At 38.7% G+C, this 22,334-nt stretch overlaps 1 protein-coding gene across 3 annotated transcripts in view; it reads left to right on the top strand.

The window, feature by feature from the left end:
- The window catches only part of LOC117214298 (ecdysone receptor), a 187,641-nt gene that overhangs the window by 109,065 nt on the left and 56,242 nt on the right, over positions 1-22,334 (top strand). For all 3 annotated transcript variants that reach the window (XM_033460287.1, XM_033460288.1, XM_033460286.1), the window contains one exon: positions 4,875-6,038. In XM_033460287.1, coding sequence (XP_033316178.1) covers positions 5,567-6,038 — 472 coding nt within the window. In that variant the 5' untranslated portion in view covers positions 4,875-5,566. The remainder of the gene's footprint in view (positions 1-4,874; positions 6,039-22,334) is intronic.

A 22,334-nucleotide genomic window follows, 5' to 3' on the forward strand; every position in this document is an offset into this window, starting at 1 on the left:
TAAAATTTTATGAAAAAATTCGACCACTCGCCCTGCTCATATTCATCCCCATTCTATTATTATACTTGTGTCAGTGTCATTTTTCCATCTTAAATCCTATTCTGTTTGTTATGCTTGCATCCCATTCTGTTTGTTATTTTAATAAATTCAGATAATGAAAATTACACTTTTCTTTCGAAATCAAATGGATTCTGTAAACTTCTTAATATGAAAAATACAATTGAGTTCATTAAACCCTATATTTTACTGTAGTAAAAATTTTTGCCGAATCTCTGAAACATATTTAAAGAATATATCTAATATATTACGAAACATCGATTTTGTCTTACAATTTTCTTATTTATTTTCTCAGTTTCAAATATGTCTCGGAATTTCTTGTCATTTTCTCTTAAACTTCACTTGGAAAAGTGTTTTCGTGAGCCACTGTAGCTTCAATCACCTTCCTAACTGATTATATCATCGATTTACTGTCCTTCGTAGGAAAGCCACCATTCATGTCAACATTTCTGAACCGGAGCTAGGATTTTGCTCGATTTAACAGCATTAATACGACAAAAACCGCGAGGGGCTACCTGTTGATATACTATTTCGCGTGGCGCAACGCTGTTCCCGGTTGCCGTCGTGCAGGCGCGATTCAACCGCGCATTCAATTTGCGATTCGACGCGCACGTCCAAGCCTCCGACATGAATTCAATATCCGTAATAATATCCGGACGTGTTTCGATACCGACGACGCCGATGTGTTTCTCACCAGCTTTTACGTTGAAAACGAAATAGCACCGCTAGAAAAAGGGACCGGACTCTCTTCAGCCGCAATTATTGGAAATTGAATACCGCACCGGGCTGACTTGGTTTATAGCGAAAAAGAAATTCTACGATCAGGATGAGGTTGCAATATCGCTTGAACGAATATCATTTAGAAAATGCTATTGTGTATGGAAGATCGTCAATTGTTCTGATGCAAGTCATCGTTCTCATCATCAGTGCCAATCGAACTGAAAAAATATTTCCCTAAAAAATGAATATTTCCATAAATCAAATGGGGAAGCGTAGGATCTCTAAAGAAGGGATAGAGAAATGTGAGAGTGTCGCGAAAGGAAGGTAGGAATTGGCGAGCGACCATAGTGGGGTGGGTCAGGGTTAGTGTCGAAGGTTAGGCTGTCCCCCTACCCAGAATCCCCATGAGTTCAGCGCCAGGGACAGGGGTAAAGGGGCGTACACTGTAATTGGATCGATATTTTACTAGCTGCACAACTACTCGTACGATTTTCGTACACTTTCGTCGCACTTTCTGAACTTCCTAGCTCTCTTACCGAGCCTGCCCCACCAGACCTGCTCACAGAGACCCATCCAATTTGCATACTACACGCGGAGTCTTCTCACACTTTGCAAACCGGATTTAAGACCATTTTTATTTTATCTGCGAGCAGTTGATCCGATGCATTCTTTGAATCATTTTTTTAAATGTGCTCTTTTTATTAATTGTGCGGAATTGGAATTTGTATTTTTAATTTATTTTTAGGATAATGCTAAAATTTTTACTTGTCAACAATGTTTCATTAATTCTCAACCAAAGTAGAGTTTTCGACCGGATGACTGATGTTACTCTCGTTAATTAGCGAGGATCTCGCCGTCGAAACTGATTTAGTAATTGAACCGCGTCCAAATATTAGGATCACTGCGAGTGTCATCGCCGATGCGCCATGTCCGACTTTAATAATCGATTAGTCGTGCCGCAACGACGTGCAGAGCAAGCTTGGTCGTTCTGCTGGTGACACACGGCCTACCAGGCTGCTATTGTCAGAAGTCGGCCGTGCGTGTTCCAGATGACAACGGTGATTAATAAATCGCTGTTTTCGGGTACACGGTCTCGACTGCACTGACACGAGCGATGTACTGCCCGATAGATCAGGCCTAGGATACAGCAACTATGATCTGTCGTTCATACAAATCCTCGACAAACTCCAAATACGTCAGAATCCAAACGGAATACCAACAAACTAGATTTCCCATAAAAATAATTACAACATTTCGTATTTCTAAAAAATACTTCGCAATTGTTGCGGAGCTCCTGGTCCAAAATTAAGAAATCTCAACTACAAAAGTAAAAACTCGGATCTGAAAAGTGTCATAACACATTTCAAATGTACAAGTGGAATACCAGTAAACGTAACAGGCCCGTTATGGAGCTGCGAGACCGAGAAACGTGGTAGGGAAACGACAGGTAAACAAAAGAGGTTAGAGGGGAGCCGAGAGGGCAGACCTGGTCGCAATCGGAATTCTCAGTTGTCTTTTTGGGGCCAGTCAGGCCGCAGTTGCGTAGAAAGTCGCAGACCCAATCGTTCTGTCTTGTCTCGCCATTGGTCATCGTTTCAAGGCCTATGGATCGCCATGGTGGGGACGGTTTGGGCAACTGCGTCGCACCATACGACTCGTCTCCTCGAAACGCTCGTTCCACGTCGATTCGCCAACGTTCCTGTCCGCTGGTTTTCGCGTTTGGGGATTCCCGCCGCGTTTTAGTTTCGTTTCGACGCTGTTTGGGATAGCCTAGATGGCGCAGCGATCGCTAAATGCATTTGTCGCGGTACGTACGATTTATCGAAGCTGGGAAATCTACTTTTGTTAATCGTTGCTGTGGTTTTATAGAGTTTTTCTTGCTGTTAGATCTCAGTGAAGTGTGATTCAGATTGAAGAATTGCTTTTTAAAAATCGCCACCGTGGTTCCATGGTTTCATCGCTGTTATTGTTTCCAGTGAAGTGTACAACGAATGGAATTAATTTCTCACAAATAAAAATAAAATTCTCTTCCCTGCCACTTGTTGAAATAATTGTTTCAATTTCAAGATAAAAAGCTTCTGCAATTGTGATTTTAACGCAATTTTGAAAATATTGGTTTCAGGTAGTTTGAAGTTATTTTTACAGTGAAGATTCGTGATTCGTGATAGTTTCAAGTGATTTAAACGCGTTATAGTGATATTTTCGAATACCATACAAGAATCTTCTGTTTTTCTTTTGAAAAAAAGCGTGTTACAGTGAATTTTCAAGCTGAAAGCTTCTTGAAAATAAATAAGCGAGAGGTAATGGTCTTTCATTTCGAATTACATAGAATATTTTGCTTGGCACAATGTGATTACAGCAATTTATTGCAGTTTTAACTGTTTTTACGGGCGAATTGTAAAAAGCGACTTGCCCACGTGACCAACAGCGACTTTCACTCGTCGTTACTTGATAAAAAGGCGTCCTACTACCGACACAGAGCATCCTATCAATTTACAATTGCATTGTTTCAAGCGACGTGTCTCCGGGACGCAACTTCTGCGTTGTCGTAATCCTCCTCTTTCTCAATTGCTCAATTTCCACGTGACTCTGCCGCGTTGAACAACCGTCTGCCCTGTCAGATGCATCCCGACCCTCTTATTCTCTCACTTGAGACATTTAAACCACTTGCCATATCGATGTCCTTGTATTTTAAAAGTTTCAAACTGTATCTTAAAAAAGTGATTTAAAAAGTAAAGCTACGTTTGTCATTAACATTTTCAAATTTCCTGCTATTTTTTAATCGACGTATGGCTAAATAATTTCTCTCGATGATTCATCGATTTATTTCGAAACTAAGTTGAGCGAAAATTTATTTCGTCAATGGTTTCTGTAATTTTTACTAATTTCAACTAGAAATCTTTATTATAAATTTTTGTTAAATTAAGAATTCTATTCACAATTTCCTGACAATTTTCCCCGTAATTTTCCCAATCTCCTAATCTTTCAAACTGCCCTGGTCTTTCTTGTTACGTTTCGTTTCATCTTCCTAGTCGCAAATATCCTCTGCGATCGCATAATTCGGTGAACCGTCGCGATTGTCACGAGCTTGCAAGAACTTTATTGGCACTGGTGGTCGCTTTTCAGGCGACTGAGAGTTTAGATCAGAGGACCAAGAATATCCAGCTCCCGTTTCATTGCTGCTCGTCCGATCGTTCAAGCGTATCATTACCCGCGATTTCTCCACGCAGGAGGAAATTGCGTGGCGTCGATCCAGAGCTGTTCTGAAGTTCCTCTTAGACGTAATGACGTGTCGTGTGCACTCTCTTGTACAGTATATATACACATTTCTTCTGCAACCTGTAATTTCCAAACAATTATGCTTTTTTCCATCCGTTTCACCCTTTTTTTACCGATTAATGACGGCTGCTGAATGATTTGAGAATAGAAATTTTATTAAGACAAATTCTATGTTAGAGCAGTGTTGCGTGAAATAGATCGTGTTACGAATTTTTCTATTAATTGCTCGCTAATTTCCTATCAATGTTCCATTGAGTTCCACTAATTTTCCATTAGCCCACCATTGATACAGAACAAGCTTCAGATTTTACCAAGTCAGTTTATATTTATCGACACATTGAGCATCCTGAGAGGCGTAAAATTACACGTATCGCGTCCTCTTCAGACAATCTATTGAGATCCGTTAACGATAAACCGAGTGATGATGTTAATGGACAATGCGGTAGCCGTAACGATTGAAATGCAAATTCTGGGTACACTGAACCTTGACACTTCTAATCTTGTTTTTAGCGCGGGAATTACTATGATACACTGTTAATTATCTTGTGAGATTCCGTGGCTATGAAAAGTATGAAAGAGACCAGTTTGATAATTTTGTAGCGACCGTAGCTTGCACAGTTAGAAACTCTTCTATCGTACATATTGTTATGGATTCTTCTATTGTACATTTAGAAAAGTACAGATTTTTCGACAAGTACAGTTCCTAGTATCTGTTTCGTTTCTACGATTCGGACAGAAAAGCAATAAAAATTGAATTAATCTAATGAGACATAATCCAACAAGACTTTGACTGACCAAGCTGTTATCTTCTGTTCCAGATACCTCAAGACAGCAACGGACGACGATCCGACTCGACTAGCATGCACCTGGGCCCGCGGTTCGAGGCGCACTTCAAGATGCGGTAGAGGAAGTCCCTCGACGAGAGTCCAAAAAGCAATCGGTGCAACCAACTCGAGTCTCGTCCTTTGTAACCAGAGCATAATCGCGTGCATAATAGCAGTTAGATTAAGAGACTTGGACCCAAGACACGCTCACACCCTACCAAACGTAGGACAAACTTGGGTCTTTCTCTTGCAATCCCCATACGAATCCAAACTCACAGAGCACCCATCGGCATCCAGGGGTCAGAACCCAATTAATCGAGCCTGGGAGCCTCTGACGACGAAATCCACTGCCTTTCAAGCCGCCAGGTTATCGTGAACCCCTTAAACAAGCCAGCCAAACCTCTTCAAACCTCTTCAAACAGCGTCAAAACTCGACGAACCACCTCGAATTTCATCAAAACCATCAGAAAATTGGGAGAAAGGGTTTACAAAAGCTACTAGAATCTCCCTAGGGGACTTTGAGAGGCAAGTGAACAGAGGTGAGCAGAGGACCCGTCACGGTGGCCAGCTTAGTGAGCGGCAACGTAGCGGTGCGTTACGATGAGGCGTCGGGAGTGGTTGGCACGGGGGGTGTCGTGTTGGCAGCCACTTCCAGGTTAGCCACTGCGGATCCAGCGACGTCCAGCATGGACACCAGCGACTCCAGCATGGACACGACTAACGGAGGCTCGAATACCGGGGTAGCAGGCGTCGGAACGATCACCTCTGTGGTGGCTGGAGCCGCGTCCCTGACGCTGGTCAAGGCCGAGACGCCTGAACTCCTGGCTGGAACGTCCACGACGTCCTCATCGGTCGCGGGCCCGGTTACTGCGGCCGGTGGCCTGTTCGCTGGGATCGCGGCGGGTAACAAAAGCGCCAGACCCGACGACTGGCTAGCCGCGAACAGCCCAGGTTCACCGACCGCCACGCTGCAGGGCCAACACGTGGTCTACACGAATCCTCAGCAACAGTTGACCGAGTCGCAGCAACAGCAACCGCCTCTCGCTCATTCCAGCCCCTTGGCACATCAACAGCAGCAGCAGCCCAGTAGCAACAACGGATACGCCAGCCCTATGAGCACCAGCAGCTACGATCCTTACAGTCCCAACAGTAAAATAGGTAAGTGGAGTTCTTGTTATTTAGGAATTCCGAATTCTCCATTAAGAGATGGAACATTTTCTTGAAAAGTACTGCAGTTAGCTTCATCAGAGACCCAATGACACATATCGATAAAATGTAGTACCGAGTTGCACAAGTTTCGAAGCTCTCAATCTTCGATATCGTTGGGTTGTTTATCACTGTTAGAGTGGCTAGCTTCATCGAGGGTCCTCAAGCCAATGAAACCAACGAAGCTATCATCATTATCGTTATCATTATCTCGAAAGCTTGAATACTAATAATATGTAGTGCAGTTCTGCTGTGTTGCCACAAAATTATTCTATGCAGAAGTTCTCAAACTGCAGAAGCGATCAATCTCATCTCTTCTGAGCAATCCTCGACCTACGAACTTGCTAAAAGAAAGATGACACGTGTAAATCCTGGCAAAGACGCATGAGCGAGGAACGCGGGACACATGAGGAATTCAGTGCACGCGTTCGCGTTTCTTTCTGTTGATGGCGCGCGCGTTCTGCGAAAGAGAAAAAGAGAGTGAAACGTCGACCAGCTACCGGATGTGACGTCACCGGCCACGTTCTCCTCTCACGCAGACTTCCCCCGTCTCCACCGCCCTCTCTTCGTCCACTGCAGTCGTTGTGTCTCTCGTGTCCACTTCCGTCAATCCAAGTGATTGCTTGCACTACTGCCATACTGCACCGCTCTCTCGCGTGCCAGCTTCGATGCACGCGAAGCTTCCAGGCGATCGCGATACAGACTACGATGGGCGCCGATGATAAGCTCGTTCAATTGCCTCTTGGGGGTGGACGTTTGTTGTCGAGGTCTTGGAAATTTTCTGAGTCAAGTTGAACGAAGCTTCGATGAAGATTAGGTTAGGAAAACAGATACGTAGTTGAGATTAGTAGAGTAAATACATAAATAGTTAAATATTTAAACGTATATTAAATATAGCATTCATCAGTATGTTTCTCAATTTCACATCGACACATAAGACTCGTCAATGAAATATAATTTTTGAAATATGATTTTCTCTCATGAACGGATAAGGTTTCTAGCAAGAAGATCTTGAAGCAGAATTATTTGTGAGGTTAGGTTAACATTTTAGTGGACATTTATCCAGTAGATCCAAGGAAATGAATTTCTAAGTAAGAAAGAAGAACTGATTAAAATTGTTGATTAGGAGGAAGCACAAAATTGAGAAGTTTTAATTTTGATAAATTCTTTCACGTTGGTGAAAATATTTAGATAATAGATTCGATAACAAGATGTCGCAGAAAAATTCCCTAAGGTAGAAAGTAAATAAAGAATTTTAAAGAATTCTTGTAAGGTCTTCCGCAGCAACTAAACAAAAGATGAATGCGAAACGCAGTTTGTCAGGAGAAAATTCAACCGTGGTTTCTGAATTCAGGAAACTCGTGCGCCAAATGAGAACTTAACAGGCTGACCTAACCTCCTCGCTTCTTTTCCTCGTTGAAAGAACGAAACTCCTGGTCTGATAAATAGTCCGATGGACTATAAAAGGAGTATTATCTAACGTTAATGAAGGTTTTTGATACCAGATAAACCGGTGAGGCGAGCTTCTTCCACCGTTGTAAAGTGTAGTTCTAAAAATGTTCATTAAACTTTTATTCAGACAATTTTATACTATATAGTAATTTTATAACAGTAAAGTTATTTTTAAAAAACGTTAGAAAAGAGATCTCCAAATATTTCTGAAAGAAAAGCCACGGCTGATCAAATAGCTAATGAGAGCTGTGTCTCGAGGCGATTTAAAAATAGGGTTGATTGTTATATTTCTGTGCCCAGCGACATGTGCTAATTGGCTGCTTTTACCACGTGCAGGGTGCAACTTTTTCTCCCTTTTTCCTCTGCTGGGGTTAAGTATTCCAGCGCCGCGCCGCCAGTTTTATTAGGCTAAATTATCGATTGTCGTCGTTAATAACTTTTCTTCGTCGTTAGCCGCGAGAAACGGTTGAATTTTTCTGCGTCGACTATCTCATCGCAATGATTCATCCTTTTACTTTCGGTCTTTGTTAATTAGTCGCGCGCCAGCTCATTTCATTGATAAATTATGCCCCTGGTAATTAGTCGTTATCAGTAGAACTTGACTTTTCACTTAGAATTTCCGTTTCTTTCCTTCCTCCTCCTTACTCGTTTTTCATTAATCTCGTTTAATTAACTTCTTTTTGCAGTTGGAAGGTTGGATTTAATCGTTCGTGGTTTTTAAAGAGAGATTGAGGTTAGGAATCTCAGATGAGATACGCCGATGAATTAACTCTTTACACTCTGAACATTTTTTGATGTGCCACTCCAATTAACATACTATTAAGTTATTTTACTTTATTTATAAACAGTTGCAGAGCTTTTTGAGAGACGAGTTGGTCTAGGGACTTTCGCTTCTCTCTAGGATACATTAAATGCATGAATTAGGTAGTAGAACAGCTGGCATGTCCCATACTAATTTACCACAAACGGTATGTTCTATTTAGTCGCATTTATGTGGGCTGTAACATTAATTACGAAATAGAGCCCATTATCGGAGGGGTTCTAAGCGGTTTTTGGTGTGATATGGGTATTTCGTTCGCGACTGTTGCCGATTGGACCCGCATCCCTATGACAAACGACGAAAGATAAGCGATGCTCGCAAATATTTGAAACGATTTCCATAATGCACACCTTTCGACGAGGGACATTTATCTTTAGATCTTCTCAACGTCGCGAGAAATAAACACGATGAATTTAAGGGATTTTAAACCTTCTCTTTCAAAAATAATGAATTTGAAAGAATGAAGAAATTCACTAAAGTCCTAAAACAATTCTACAAAATAATCTAAGCAATATATTCAGAAAATTAGATCAAACCTCACAAAGAGAGGTTAAAACAAGTTAAAAACGAGACGGGCAATATGGAAGAAAGAAGAGTGACAAATTCGTGGAAAGCGAGGATCTGCCCAGGTGAGGTTAACTGCGCCTATCCGTCCAGCGTTTCCATTTTTTTCCACGGCCCAGGAATGTGTCTGAGAACCCACGACGGATTTTCCAGCGGCTAATAGCGGGTGGTACTGTGTGAATTGCAGCAGGATGCAGATACGGCCTTGAGTGGCGATACACGAACGCGTGCGTGCGCAGTGCACACGGTTCGCGTGAGCAACACGCACAGAGGGCTCTGCTACTGATGGGATCAAGTTCAATATGAACCAATAAATGCGAACCAATCCGCTGCCCAAGATTCATTTCACGGGATCCGAATAGTAATCGCAAGATATAATACTTCAGTGTTGTAATTGACAATTTACCTTCAACAACAACGCTGGTAACCATAAAAAAGCAAACTCAACATTTAGCTCATATATAATGCGCCTGTGACTTTGAGAATTCTACTGTGGAATTATCACATGTTAATTTTGTGAGACTGTATCGAACTAACGGGACCTTAAACTTTTTTTTGATTGGTCACAATGGATGCTTAATACTTTGACGGCTGACACGTCACTAGCGCCACGCGAGTGTTTAATAGTGATGGGATTAAGTTTAACATGTACTGATAATCGTGAATCAAATCCAGCACTCAAGATTAATTTTATAGTGTCGAGATGCCACTCATCTACTCATGGAGTACTTATTGTATTTCTCAGATCACTGATAAAGGATCCAAATTTGTCAGATTTACATTTAAGTCCGCTTGGGAGTACTGCTTCTATTTTTAAAACACTTATGTAGGATTCCAATGTTGTCAGTTAGTGTTCCAACCTACTTGCGAAATACTTGAGTCCATCACTAGGCTTCGCTCACTCGCATGCCAATGGAAACTGGTAGTTGTGTGCGGTTGGCGGCCATGTATGTTGCAGGCGAGGTTAATACTACCAGATAGAGTAACGTGTATACTGCGCGTTATTTAGAGCTTATGCGTTCTGCGAGACGTCAGAGTCGGGGATCGGCTGGGAAATTGATGCTTGCCCGGCTGCCTTTCGCTCTTTTTTAGGAGACATCCGTTCTGATGCTTGTTTTGGGAGTTGTTCGTTGGTGGGGAAATATGTTAAGGAGTAGTAATATAGCCTGGAGCTGTTGATCTGTTGAGAAAGGTGTATCTTGATTTAAGATTATAGTTCTTCGATATATCGTTGCCTATACATACAGGCGTGACTAGGTTAGGTTAGTTTAGGTTGTTTTGATAGTGACCTACGAGTAATTAATGACTAGATCTACTTTCATAGAAGTTTTTCTAATATTAAGCATCAGTTTATTAAATAGAATTGTATATGTAAGAAATTCGATTATAACCAAATTGAGGAGTCGCCTAAATACATAAATATACTACACTGGAAATAAAATCACAAAAGAATTGCAAAAAGCGTAAGAAAAAAATATTCAAGAAATTCAAAATGTAATGCATAGTTTTAAAAGGATAGCATACAGCATATCTATGTTATTATCCAAAGTCCCAAAGTTCACGAGCTTTCGTCTAGTTTTCAACTAGCAGCCTTCACGCGTCGATACCTGAGAGGCGTGATCACTGATGATCGCGTGATATCGACTCATGCGGCAGATTAGTGCAACAGTTACGTAAATGCACTCGCGCCACAGAGTCTCTCTCTCTCTGTCTCTATCCATATATAACGTGTTACAAAAAGCGAACAATATTCGTAATGCTAGATATCAGGGCGATAAAAAAAAGTTCATTCTACGTTCATTATATAAAAATATATGTCATCTCAGACTTATTTTTCAAGTTATAATATTTTATTTATATATTTAGCTACGAATTAATATCAAAGTTAGGAAACCGATAAACCATAACATATTATCCCATAAAAAATAAAAAGTGTGAGGCTCTTGTGATCTTCAACTATCGTCCACATTTTTGTAACACCCTGTATGTGTGCCTACGTAAGTGTGAAGCGGCGCTGATGGGACGAGGTTAATGACAATATGTTGAGTTGCCACGGTTCCTCCCACGCATCGACTGCACTGGCCCATATAATTATTATTCTGACTCGTGCAGCAGACACGCACACACGCGTCCAACCATTTAATTTTCCATCGCTGAACGAGCCGTTTTTGCGCGGGAAGGTCTGCTCCTGGTATCCGGTTATTTCGTGCTGTTTATCTCTCGCGTATTCGTCTCTTTCTTTCATAATGCTTCCTCCTTACTTAGGTTAGGTCTCCGACTTTTTGCTCGAACAAGTGGACCACTGATGCGTTTCTCGTTTTACCAGATCTTCCGTGGATGATGGACTTTTAAGTTGGAAATAATTCCCTAGATATATACTTACCGGATCTTTTTAGGTTATGTCTGTGTTATTTTAGTTTTAGAGATTTGAACTGTTCTTCGTGTTGGTTCTTGGAATTTGAAGATTTTCCATGGATTTTACGTTTCCGATTGTGATTATAAATGTAACTCTAATTACGAACATAAATGTAATTTTCATTGAAATTTGACAGCATCTGTAAAACTATATTTTACCAAATGTCGAATGTGATAAATTGTGAAGAGGGAGAAAACAAAACGTAGAAGACATCGAGTTTTTTTGTTTTGATGTGAGATTATCTTCATAAAATGTTACTCTTATAAATATCAGATTTTCTAGCCCTTTTTATTGAACTATCTTAATGTCAGTGAACATTAGAGATCAATTATTGAATGAAACAGTTTCAAGGAAAGGTTATTTTTATTTTAAAAGAAGAAGAAAATATCTGTTAGTGGTTGAATGAAAATTGCAGTTGCAATCTGGAAAGCAATTGCACAATGTCCTTCGATGATCCTTCCGGTGACCTTCCGTTGGTGCTTCCGGTCCGTATCCGCCTCTGGTTTAGAGAACCGGAAGTGGCACTGGAGAGCCGTTCGCAAAAGCTCTGGTGGGGCGTTGCAAGCTGGGGACCACGCAGATGAAAGTACATTTCCAACCTCCGGTTTTGCACTTGCATTTGACATCTATTCACAGACAGATCATGCTTCCAAGAACTTATCTTATTTCCTCTTGGGAAACATGATTTGATTCAGTATAAAACATATTGAATTAATAGTAGAGGTCGTATGAAATATTCAATTCGATTTAGGTTCCTGGAACCTTTCGAAAAAAAATCAATCAATTTCAAGTGAAAACTTTGAACGGAAACTTGGATCACATCCAAGTCATTTGTGACAATGTTTCTCAATCGAAGTCTCCAACAAAGGCCAAATATTCAATTAAAATTGCTGGGACCGTCCAAAAAGATTCAATCTATGTCAAGTTGGCAAAACCTTTAACCGTCATATTTTCATGCTCGATAAAAAAAAATGTCCTAATCAATAGTAGAGGTTACACTTTTCAACAATGATAAAAAAAAATTCAGTCAATTCCAAATCAAAATTTTGATCCATTATATCGGCAAGTGAATCGTGGAAACATTCCTGAATGGAAAAATAGTAGAATCGGTAGTAGAGGTTAAGTGGTAAAGTGTGGCGTCACGACGCAATTTTAATGCTCGATAGGAGCACATAGGAGAACATACGTATCGTTGACATATCCGCACACCGGCGAGCAGACATCTCGTCGATATGCAACGTGACCGAGGAGAGAACATCGGGACATTCTATATTTACCAACGGTTCACTTATCAGTCGCTTATCAGCGAGACAGCCAGAGGAGGCGACTCGCCTCTCTGTACTGTAGCAAACATTGGGCTCTCCGCTTTCTCCCTTCACCTCCTGCACCTTTCTATCGTGTATTTTTATCTTTCTTTTCTGTGGCTCGCTCTCTTACATAACCTCAAATCTGTGTTGCAGACTGTGTCCTTCTGGTTCATTTCGTTCTTCCTTCGTTTCTCCTTTATTTCTTTTTGCTTCTCCCTTTTCCCTATGGGAAAAGATCAAGAATGATCTTGCTGTCATCGCGTTTGCACAGCGTTTAAAGGTCAGATGACATTAGTTGGAGATGTCTTTGAAAATCTTGTATAGGGAAATTGTGGACCACGTTCTAGAATAGACACTATATATTGTTTAAAATAAGTAGGCACATTTAATGGATCGGCTACTGATGGGAAGGTTTGGATTATTGGTTATTCCCGAGATTTTGTAAAAATAATTTACTTGGTTTAGATAATGTTAAGTTGAAAATTTGAAATTTGGAAATATCGCAGTTCCATATAACCTATAACTTGGGACTTGTCAATTTATTATCGTTATTAGTTAATAAATTGTTATATAAAGGAAAGATCACTTGGCTTGTACTCGAGCGACCATGATCAACTAAAGAAATCCAAAAAGAAGGGGTAAGAATCGAATCTGACTGATAACATAGCCTTCCAGCCATTATCTCGTGGCTGACAGAAAAACGAGGGTCCAGAGGATTGAAAAAATGCGAAGTTGTCGCTGAGAAACGACGAACAGATGTGTACGTGTGGCGTTGATGTAGGTCGTCGGTGCGTAATCAGTCAGTCGCTTCGCTTATCAGAAACGCTATCGGCGTATCATCTGTGCGGGCCATGCCTGACCCACATCAGCTCGTGACCAATCGAAATCGCGAAGCCTGCTTAGAATTTTCGCGGTGATTCACATCGGACGCATGCTTCTGTCGAATTTTTTCTTATCTGCTTCGACCGATGAAACAGTAGCCAGTTAGGATCGTTAGAAACTTCGTCCAATCGTTCTGTGAATATCGTTTCGATCGATCGTAATATAGGTTAGGAATCAGTTCATTTTAAGTCATCGTTTAGTTTATCGTATTTTGTTATTTAATCGAAATATAAATTTTGCTTTAAAAGTAAATAAACTTAAATGTAATTTTTTTCCTAGCAAATTTTAATTACACGTTTCAGTAAATTCTGCTTGAAAAGTGAAATTAATCAAAGTACAGCTGAAAGATAATTTTTTGTATCTCATAGAGTTTACTTTTTACTTTCAATTTGGAAAAAGCAAAGCTTCGAGCTTATTATTAAGAATGTCAAGATAATTATAAATTGGAATTTCACTGAAAATCGAGCTTTTGATATTTTACTTTTTGCTATTTATTACAATAATGGACCTGCAATTTTTTAATTGTGATTTGGATAAAAATTTCTCAAAATATCGAAGTAGTCATACCCTAGTTATTCATTTCATTAGATCGATGTTTTCTTCGTGGATCCTGATTGTTAGTTGATCGATATCTAGACAATTATATGAGCTTCACTCCGCCCATCATCGGTAAGCTTTACCGGAGAGGGATCGGCCCATTTCCTAGTCCGTTTACGCGGAAACACGCGAGGCCCACTGCTTCCGGAAACAGCTAGTTCAGAGGTCGCGATAGACCGAGTTCCTGTTGCAATCTGGTATCGTCCTCGAAGAAACAGAACCGATTTTAACATATTTCAAAATTATAGGATAACTTCGAACTTCCTTAAAATCACTAACGTTTAAAAATCAAAAAATTCCATAGCTTATTGAACTGCTCAATTATCGATACCCAATTATGGAAACTTCAAACTCATTATCAATAACGATAACCTTATCTCCTAATAAGATAACATAACAGGATCTAATTATTTTCTAATAGCGAAATATGTGCATACGTATCTCTTAAAACAGGTGTTCATTGGTTGAGACCAGCCGAAGTCGATGACCAACGCGAGGTTCGCGAATTTAGGTCGCACGATATCGGGTTGGTTCGAGGTGCGGGCGCCAGGACGTACTGTACCTTACCTTATCGCGATCCGCGTTATCACGGTCAGATAAGGGCACCTCGTGCTCGCAACTCGACCGCTAGGTAACCGATTACGCGTTATGCAGCTTGCAATTTTCGTGAGATCGTAACTTCGAACTTACCGAATCGGCCACTTCAATCGTTTGCATTAAACAAAATCTTCCTTCATCTCCAAAATTAATTTTTGAATGGTGGAAGAAAAATTTTTTTAAATGTTTCAAAGTTGATTGAAAATGTTGTGGACTTGTTTGTAATTATTCTCATTTCCGAAACCACTTTTCGCACGTATAAAAAGAGGAAGAAAAATAAAAAAAAATTCTTAAAGAATCGATTGTGCATCGTTGGGAATATTTCCATGTAAATATCGAAGAAATTTCTTTGCTATTTACTGTCGATGACGGTCGTAAGTGAAACGATTGCTTCGATCGGAGGTTATCATATTTTTGTCTCTCGTTTAGAATGTCACTTTCGACGCACATAACCTCTTTTACTTTGCCGCGCTACTCTAAGGAATTTCTTTCTTAAAAGCTACCGCTTAAAAGGCTGTATTAAAACACATGATTTCATTATCTTGTTAAGAATATTTACTTTATCTTTCTTGGCTTAAAAATCTTACATATACAGTATATGTATGATATTTTCATTCGTAGGGTTTTTAATCTTTTTCTATTTCACTTAAAAAGAGCTACCATAGAAAAATCTGCACTGGAGTACATAAGTTTATCATTTAACAAAAATATTAATTTATCTTATCAGAATTAAACATCTTATCTGTACGCCGCATTTATCATATATTATTTTAAAATATTATTCATTTTTTGTCTGAGTATAAATGATTAATTAAATAAAAAGAAAAAGATTTAAAACGTCTCAGCGAAATTTCATAAAGTAGCTCTTTAAAAGTAGGTCCCGTGACGCCATCTACCAGCCCAGGAATTACCCGTATTACCCAATTTGATCGGCAGATGGCGGCACAGTTTCGCTTGGCGGTTGTTGAAAAATCGAACTGGCGGCGTAATTTCGTAAAAAGTGTGAAAAAGCGGTGAGCTATTGTCGACAGCATGTTGCAAGGGTCCATTAATCGCCTCAACGATATTCTACAACGAAAAGAGGTAGAATGCTCGCTTTATCAACATTTGTATGCAACATTTAGTAAAGATCATTGACCTCGATATATCCACACCGTTGACACGAAATTTTCTAACCTATGCATTACTTCCAAGTGACATGTTACAACACACATTTCAGTATCGATTCAATGTTGATATATTAAACAACGTATAATACCAAATAATTAAAGACACTTTATGGTCTAAGTAATATTAATTATCGTTTTTATCTAAATTGTTCCTTTTAAATCAAGATTAAAAAATTTGAATTTTTAATGTTTGACCATTTTAATAAACATGGCGACGTTGACTTATCTTCTTAAGGTGGAAAATATTTTAATATTTGTTAAACTATGTACGTACAACTCGTTCTTTAGCGGTGTTCAATTCGGTTTCAATTTCTAACGTTAAAAAGATGTTGGAATGTTAGTTGGTTAGAAACGGGAAGAGGCGTCCTCGGTTCACGAGGACACGAGAACGCTAGGAAGGAATGGCGTTTACTTGGCGCACTCGCTCGACCAGTTTTTACTGTCCGCGTTAGTTCCCCTTCGCAGATTCAGCGACAGTTTGGCTATATCGTGGTCGAGGTATAGAGAATTGATTTTTAAACTGGTGAAATTGACTTGTATCTGAGGAATTAGTAGAGCTATTGTATATCAGTTTCTCTTTCTTCTTCCTTCTTCTTTTTTGAGATATGATGGAGAGAAACCTTTCTTAACCTTTTTTCTTTTGAAAATTATGCTATTTTGATGAAATACAATATGGAAAGATTTAAAATGCTTGGGTACAGTTTTAGAATTCCTTTTGGGTTTGATATTATTAATAATTGGTAGACATAGAATATTACTAATAATTTGTAGTAATTTGATTATAATCATATATAATATGAGTAAAAAGATAATAAATAATAATTAAACAACCGACTTTCACACAAATTTATATTTTTATATGATTATATTTTAAATTTTGATATGAATGTATAAAAATCAGCAATTTTTACACATATAATAATCTGTATGCAATGCATTATTGGGTTGATATACAATGAAGGATTAAATGTAGTAAATGGATTACAGAATTGGTAATTGAAACTAGACAAAGTTTTAGGATTATTAATAGCAATTATACGTTATAAATTGTATTAGATAATTGACATTCATTATTTGGATATTTTAGTGTCATATTTAGTATACCTAAGTGGGATTTAGTATTAATGACATGTTACAATATTAGTCAGGTTTATGGGTTAGAACATTAAACAACAACTTAATGTTACTTGTTATTCTGATATCGATTATGATATGCTATATTTTTAATATTCTTACCTGGTATTCTAATATTACTTATAATGTGAGGACAATCTTTTAAGAGCATCTCAAACCTCAATAGAGCTTTGTGCAAATAACTCTTAACAATTTCAGCATTGTACAACATTCTTATCTTTCTGGTGCTCATCTTAATATCAAATATTCATACTGTTATTTAATATTCTAATATTTAGATAGTGTGGTATGCTATTATGAAGATATGGGTTACTAGAGTTACACGTCAGTGTCTGAATACCAATGATATAATACCATAGGCAGTAGTACAACAAATACCTGCACATTGTTGCCTCTATTGTAGCAGATAATCGCCATTTAAATTGTGAACGTAAAATCTGTAGCATAAAACCGTATACATAATTAAAAGTCTACAGAATATCAGAAACATAATAAGAGATATTCCAGTAACTGAAAATGCTTTTGTATAATTATGAAAGATTGTTATTTTATAAGTTTCATTATTTTTACATCTTAGATATTTGTTTCTAAATTTAATACTAAATTTGGGGTCACATTTAGCCATTTTAGTTCTAATAATATTTAGTATCATTAGTGGAACTAGCCAGTGGACTAAAATTAGACTTGTGAAGAATATTTCAAGCAAATCAAAGGTAAGCGTCATTTGCCAAAGGAAAGTAACAAGACATAAAGTTATGAAACAGTTTCACTTTTTCATAATGGAAATCGACGAAAGGAAATGGCAATGCGCAGCAGGAACCTATCGACGCATTGTCTGAGAGTCTATAAAAGGCGTACTTTTCCTCTCGGCCGGCGTAAAACTTGTGAAGTGTGTTAACGCTAACCTTTACTTGCTGCAGAATATTTTCCATCGTAGAAGCACAATCGTCCATTACATCTATAGAAACGGCAGAATTTATAATCAACTTTAGCCGCGTAAACAGTTTTCCGAAGTTATGAAAATGGAAACTCCGTTCGAGGAAAACCAGCTACACTTATAAAAAAATAATCTTCCAGATCGGCGACCATCGTATTGTTTAGAATTTATTGACTGAAAAATTCGCTCGTTAGAATGCATTAAAAGCTATATAAAAATTTTACAATTCAAACTTATTATTTTTAAAATGCCAGATTTAGAATGATATTATTCTAAATAAGCTATCAAACGTTTAACCATTGTATCCCAAATGTCTGAAATTATTTCAGAATGAAAAGTGCATAATAACGATTTTTATACAAATTCTTCTCAACTATTAGGCTTGCAACTAGGTGGTATTGACAAAATCCGCAATCACTTGCCAGCCCAATAGAACTTTAAATAATCACTTCATCAGAATTGCGTGCCACAAGATTAAAATATAATCCAAAACCGTGAAACCTTCTCAGGTAATATCTTCAAACCAATCTTTTACACGATATAACGAAGCAGAAGATTTCAAAGTAAAGTGGAACAGACGACTATGGTGTACATACTGGTCACTGAACTACTTACAATAGATGAAGAGAAGCCTCGTATAACGTGGCATTGGGTTCCATTGTAAATCAACGATACATAAATAAGTGCTAACATTTATTAAACGAAGAATAACGAAATGAGGAAGTGCTGCTGTGCACATGGATTGGTGACAAATAAATCAGTATGTTAATGAAGGAATTCCATTCTTCTGCAATCACGATGATTAATAAACGTTGTAGACAGGTAGGTTGCATAATACCATGTGTGTAAAAATAGACTCAGCCGATGATAAATATATATTGAATGAAGAATGAATTTATAGCACTATATATATTTTAACATGATTTTATAGCGTTTCTTCCTATACTTCTTTCGTCTTTTATAGATCAATTTATAATCTTTTTATTCTTGTGCTTAAGTTACACATCTATATTTATACGTATATGTAATTATCTATGAGAAGAGAAACAAAGTAGGAAATCTGTGTTGGTAGACGTTCTTTCATCCTAGTTCTTTACAGTCTTCTACAATCTTACACAACACACTGAAACAGAATGCTGAATGGAAAGTTATGAAGAGGATTAGGAAATGAAATTCTTAGGAGGAAGAAATAGAAATCTATATGTGCAAGAGACCAAGAAAAATTTGAATGTCCATGTGTCAGAAAGATTTCCACTTTCATAGAATGAAAAATTCATGAGAAATCCGCAACACGTGCCAACGCCTAGAAATTTCTTTAAAAATTCCAACAGTCGACAATGTGCATACGATATGAATCTTTAAAAAACAGATTCCAAGAATATCCTTGAATATCTTTGAATACCGAAAATATTCCCTAAAAATCTGCTCTATATTCAAGAATTCCAAGACCTACAAAATTTGTTTAATTCAATAAACACCACGGTCGTACCAAGCCCACTTAGGAATTCAGAAAAGCACGCTTGCTATTGACTCGGTGGAGTTAACCAAGCGGAGAAACCTTGTCAGAAACTGAGGGGCCCACAGTTTCGACAATGAGCTACAAGCCGTGTTACGAAACGACACACTGTGGTTGAACAGCGATCGTTACGAAAGCGACAGGAGGTGGAAATTCGAAAAGCAGGTTACGAAATTGGTCCGCAGTCGCGTGGCGATTCTGCTTCCATTATCTATACACTATTCTACACCTTGGAGATCGTGTTCTCCGCTCATGATCGTTCACCACATGGGAGCCACTCGACGCGACCATCGCCGTAGTCCTTGAGCACTTCCGTCTCTTTTTTTCTTCTCTACGTACTGCGATCGTTTCATCGTCGTCTGACATTCACCGTCGCGAATTCGCTTGCCTGCAAAATCCGCCTGTGGATCAGAAATCAGCCGACTCTTCCACGCCCTTCCCTGCCACTAGATAGCGATGGGCTTGTGCTGAACTGGAGAAACACGAACACTCGCAAGATGCAAGATATGCTCTCTTCGTACAACGTTTCATTTCGTCAGATCTCAGTGGAACATTAACTTGGAATTCTTCGAAATAATCTCATCTTATTTTTTTCACGGATATTATTTTACAGATTGTAATTTAATTATCAGAGAATCGGAGAAACGTTTTCTTTTTGCTTTTTTTCTTTGCCACTGGATAGTGGTGGACTTGCGCTGATCCTGATGGACCATGGAAAATGACAGGACAGAGAATATGCAGTGTTGATAGGACCATTCATTTTGTCAGATCATCGTGTACGAAGACGGATGAGCCTTCCATGATGTTTCTGAGAATTTATCTTTATTTTTATTCGCCAGTTTGAATTGAATATTTTAATCAAATTATCAGAAGTCAGCTGCCTTCTCATCATCGAGATTGCATTTTACAAAGAGTCAGACAGAGGGACTTTCTGTACCAGGTATAGAGTATATATCTTCCAACTTAAATAGAAGTTTCACGTTGATACTGATATTTGCTAAGAATCTACGTTTCAGTGTAATAGAATTTCCTACGGATCTTAGATTCCATTAAATTTATTGACGAGATACGATCAAGGTCACTCTGACTAAAACGTGGTTGACGAATAAAGATTGAAAGTACAATTTGTGGAAATGTTGGAAGAAAGAAACGTGGAGGATGGAGGAGAATACAGCGCTGCTATCACCAAGAAGAGTTTTATTTTTCCAAGTGTGAAATAATCGTGGTTTACCGTGTGAAGCAGTTGGCTTCCTAACCAAAGATAGTATCTTTGTAGAAACGTGGTACGAACTTTGTTTTTGGGAAGTTACAAGTACACAACTGCTATGAACCACGCACGAAGAAGATTTATATTTCCTCGTCATTGTATTTTTGTCTCCGTCTGAAAGAGTTTTCGCAAGCGAGGAAAGAAGGAAAAAGACGAAACGACGAGCGTGTAATTAGACATAATTACGTAAGCTCGGGCAAAAGTACACGCAGAGGAAGAAGTATCAAGGAAATATCTCCCTCTGGTTAGGCGCTTTTAATAAAAAGTCAAACAGACTTCTTGAAAATGCCTGTTGGCATCGCGATGACAGCAATTCTCCAGCCAGTTAAAATTAACTTGAATGACACTCGCTACGAAGACACACGAGTCGTGAAAGGAAAACGCTTTTAAAGTAGTCTCCAGACCCATTCTCGTGAAACAGTTTGCTGTCGTTGGCGACGAACACACTGGCGTAACAGAAGCAAACAACAGAAGAAGAGGAGCTTGGTCGCGGTACAGGAGCAGCTAATTGCGTTTTTCTTTCGCGCACGATGAACACCAGCTCCCTCCGAGTTTACAATTACGTGTAAGCACGAGTGGCAAACTAGGAATCAACGTGAAACACTGTCGCGATAGTTTCGCCTTGATATTCTCTGCCACTTTTCGTAGTTCTGCTTCGATTGATTTATCCAGCAAGATCAACGATTACTATGATATTCGTTTAGATCTTAATAAGTAGACGATCTGCAACGGGAAATTGTAATTTTCACGAAACAAAAGCTGAGTTAGTTAATTATTATTATTAGAGCGTGATTATAATTACACGATAAAACTCTGTTCATACAAATTGTCAATGAAAATACTGTTTTGCAAAATTACGATATGAGAATTATTGAGGTTAGGTTTCCTAATTTGGTTAGGTTAGGTTGTGTTAGGTCTAACCTAATTTCGATGGAATTTTGGCGAATAGTTCGAAGGGATATCCGGGACGAAAAGTTTGTCTCAAATTTTCCCATTTTCTTCTTGGAATTTTTTATCCACTTCGCCGCTATTCTCGTCTTTTTTCAAAGAAGTATATATTCTTTTCGAGACTCGAGTCTTGACGAATATTCGAGCGAGCCTAATAATAGGATACGGCCTTGAGACGAGCTACAACATTTACGATACAACGAATTGCAATTTTCATTTATAATTTAAAGAAAAAAAAGAGAAAGAACTAATTTAACAGATGAGTCTACGATATTCCAGTCTCCGTCTATTCATTTGTTCAGAATCTGACAGCTGTGTCGTTTCTCTTTGTTTCTCCGTCTCCTTCTCTTACCGTGCACGGTAGATATCCTTGAAGTGGAACATTGTCCCCGGCAATTGCTTCTTCTTTATGTGATACTCGAACACGTTTCCTGACATTGACCGTTGGCCAACAGGATTCGCCGAAAGATTCGCGAACTCTATTATAGAGGTGTCGTTCTGACGTTTATGTAATGTCTGGTGAGTCAGTAGGAGACGACGGGTACACAGACTTCTATTACTGCTGGATTATTCAAGAGCTGTCGATGACTATTTTATTAACTCAGACAGGAATATATCACGAATACGGTAGGTTATTTATTT

Source organism: Bombus bifarius, unplaced genomic scaffold, assembly GCF_011952205.1.
Source record: "Bombus bifarius isolate JDL3187 unplaced genomic scaffold, Bbif_JDL3187 scf7180000009200, whole genome shotgun sequence".
NCBI classification, from domain to species: Eukaryota; Metazoa; Arthropoda; class Insecta; order Hymenoptera; family Apidae; genus Bombus; species Bombus bifarius.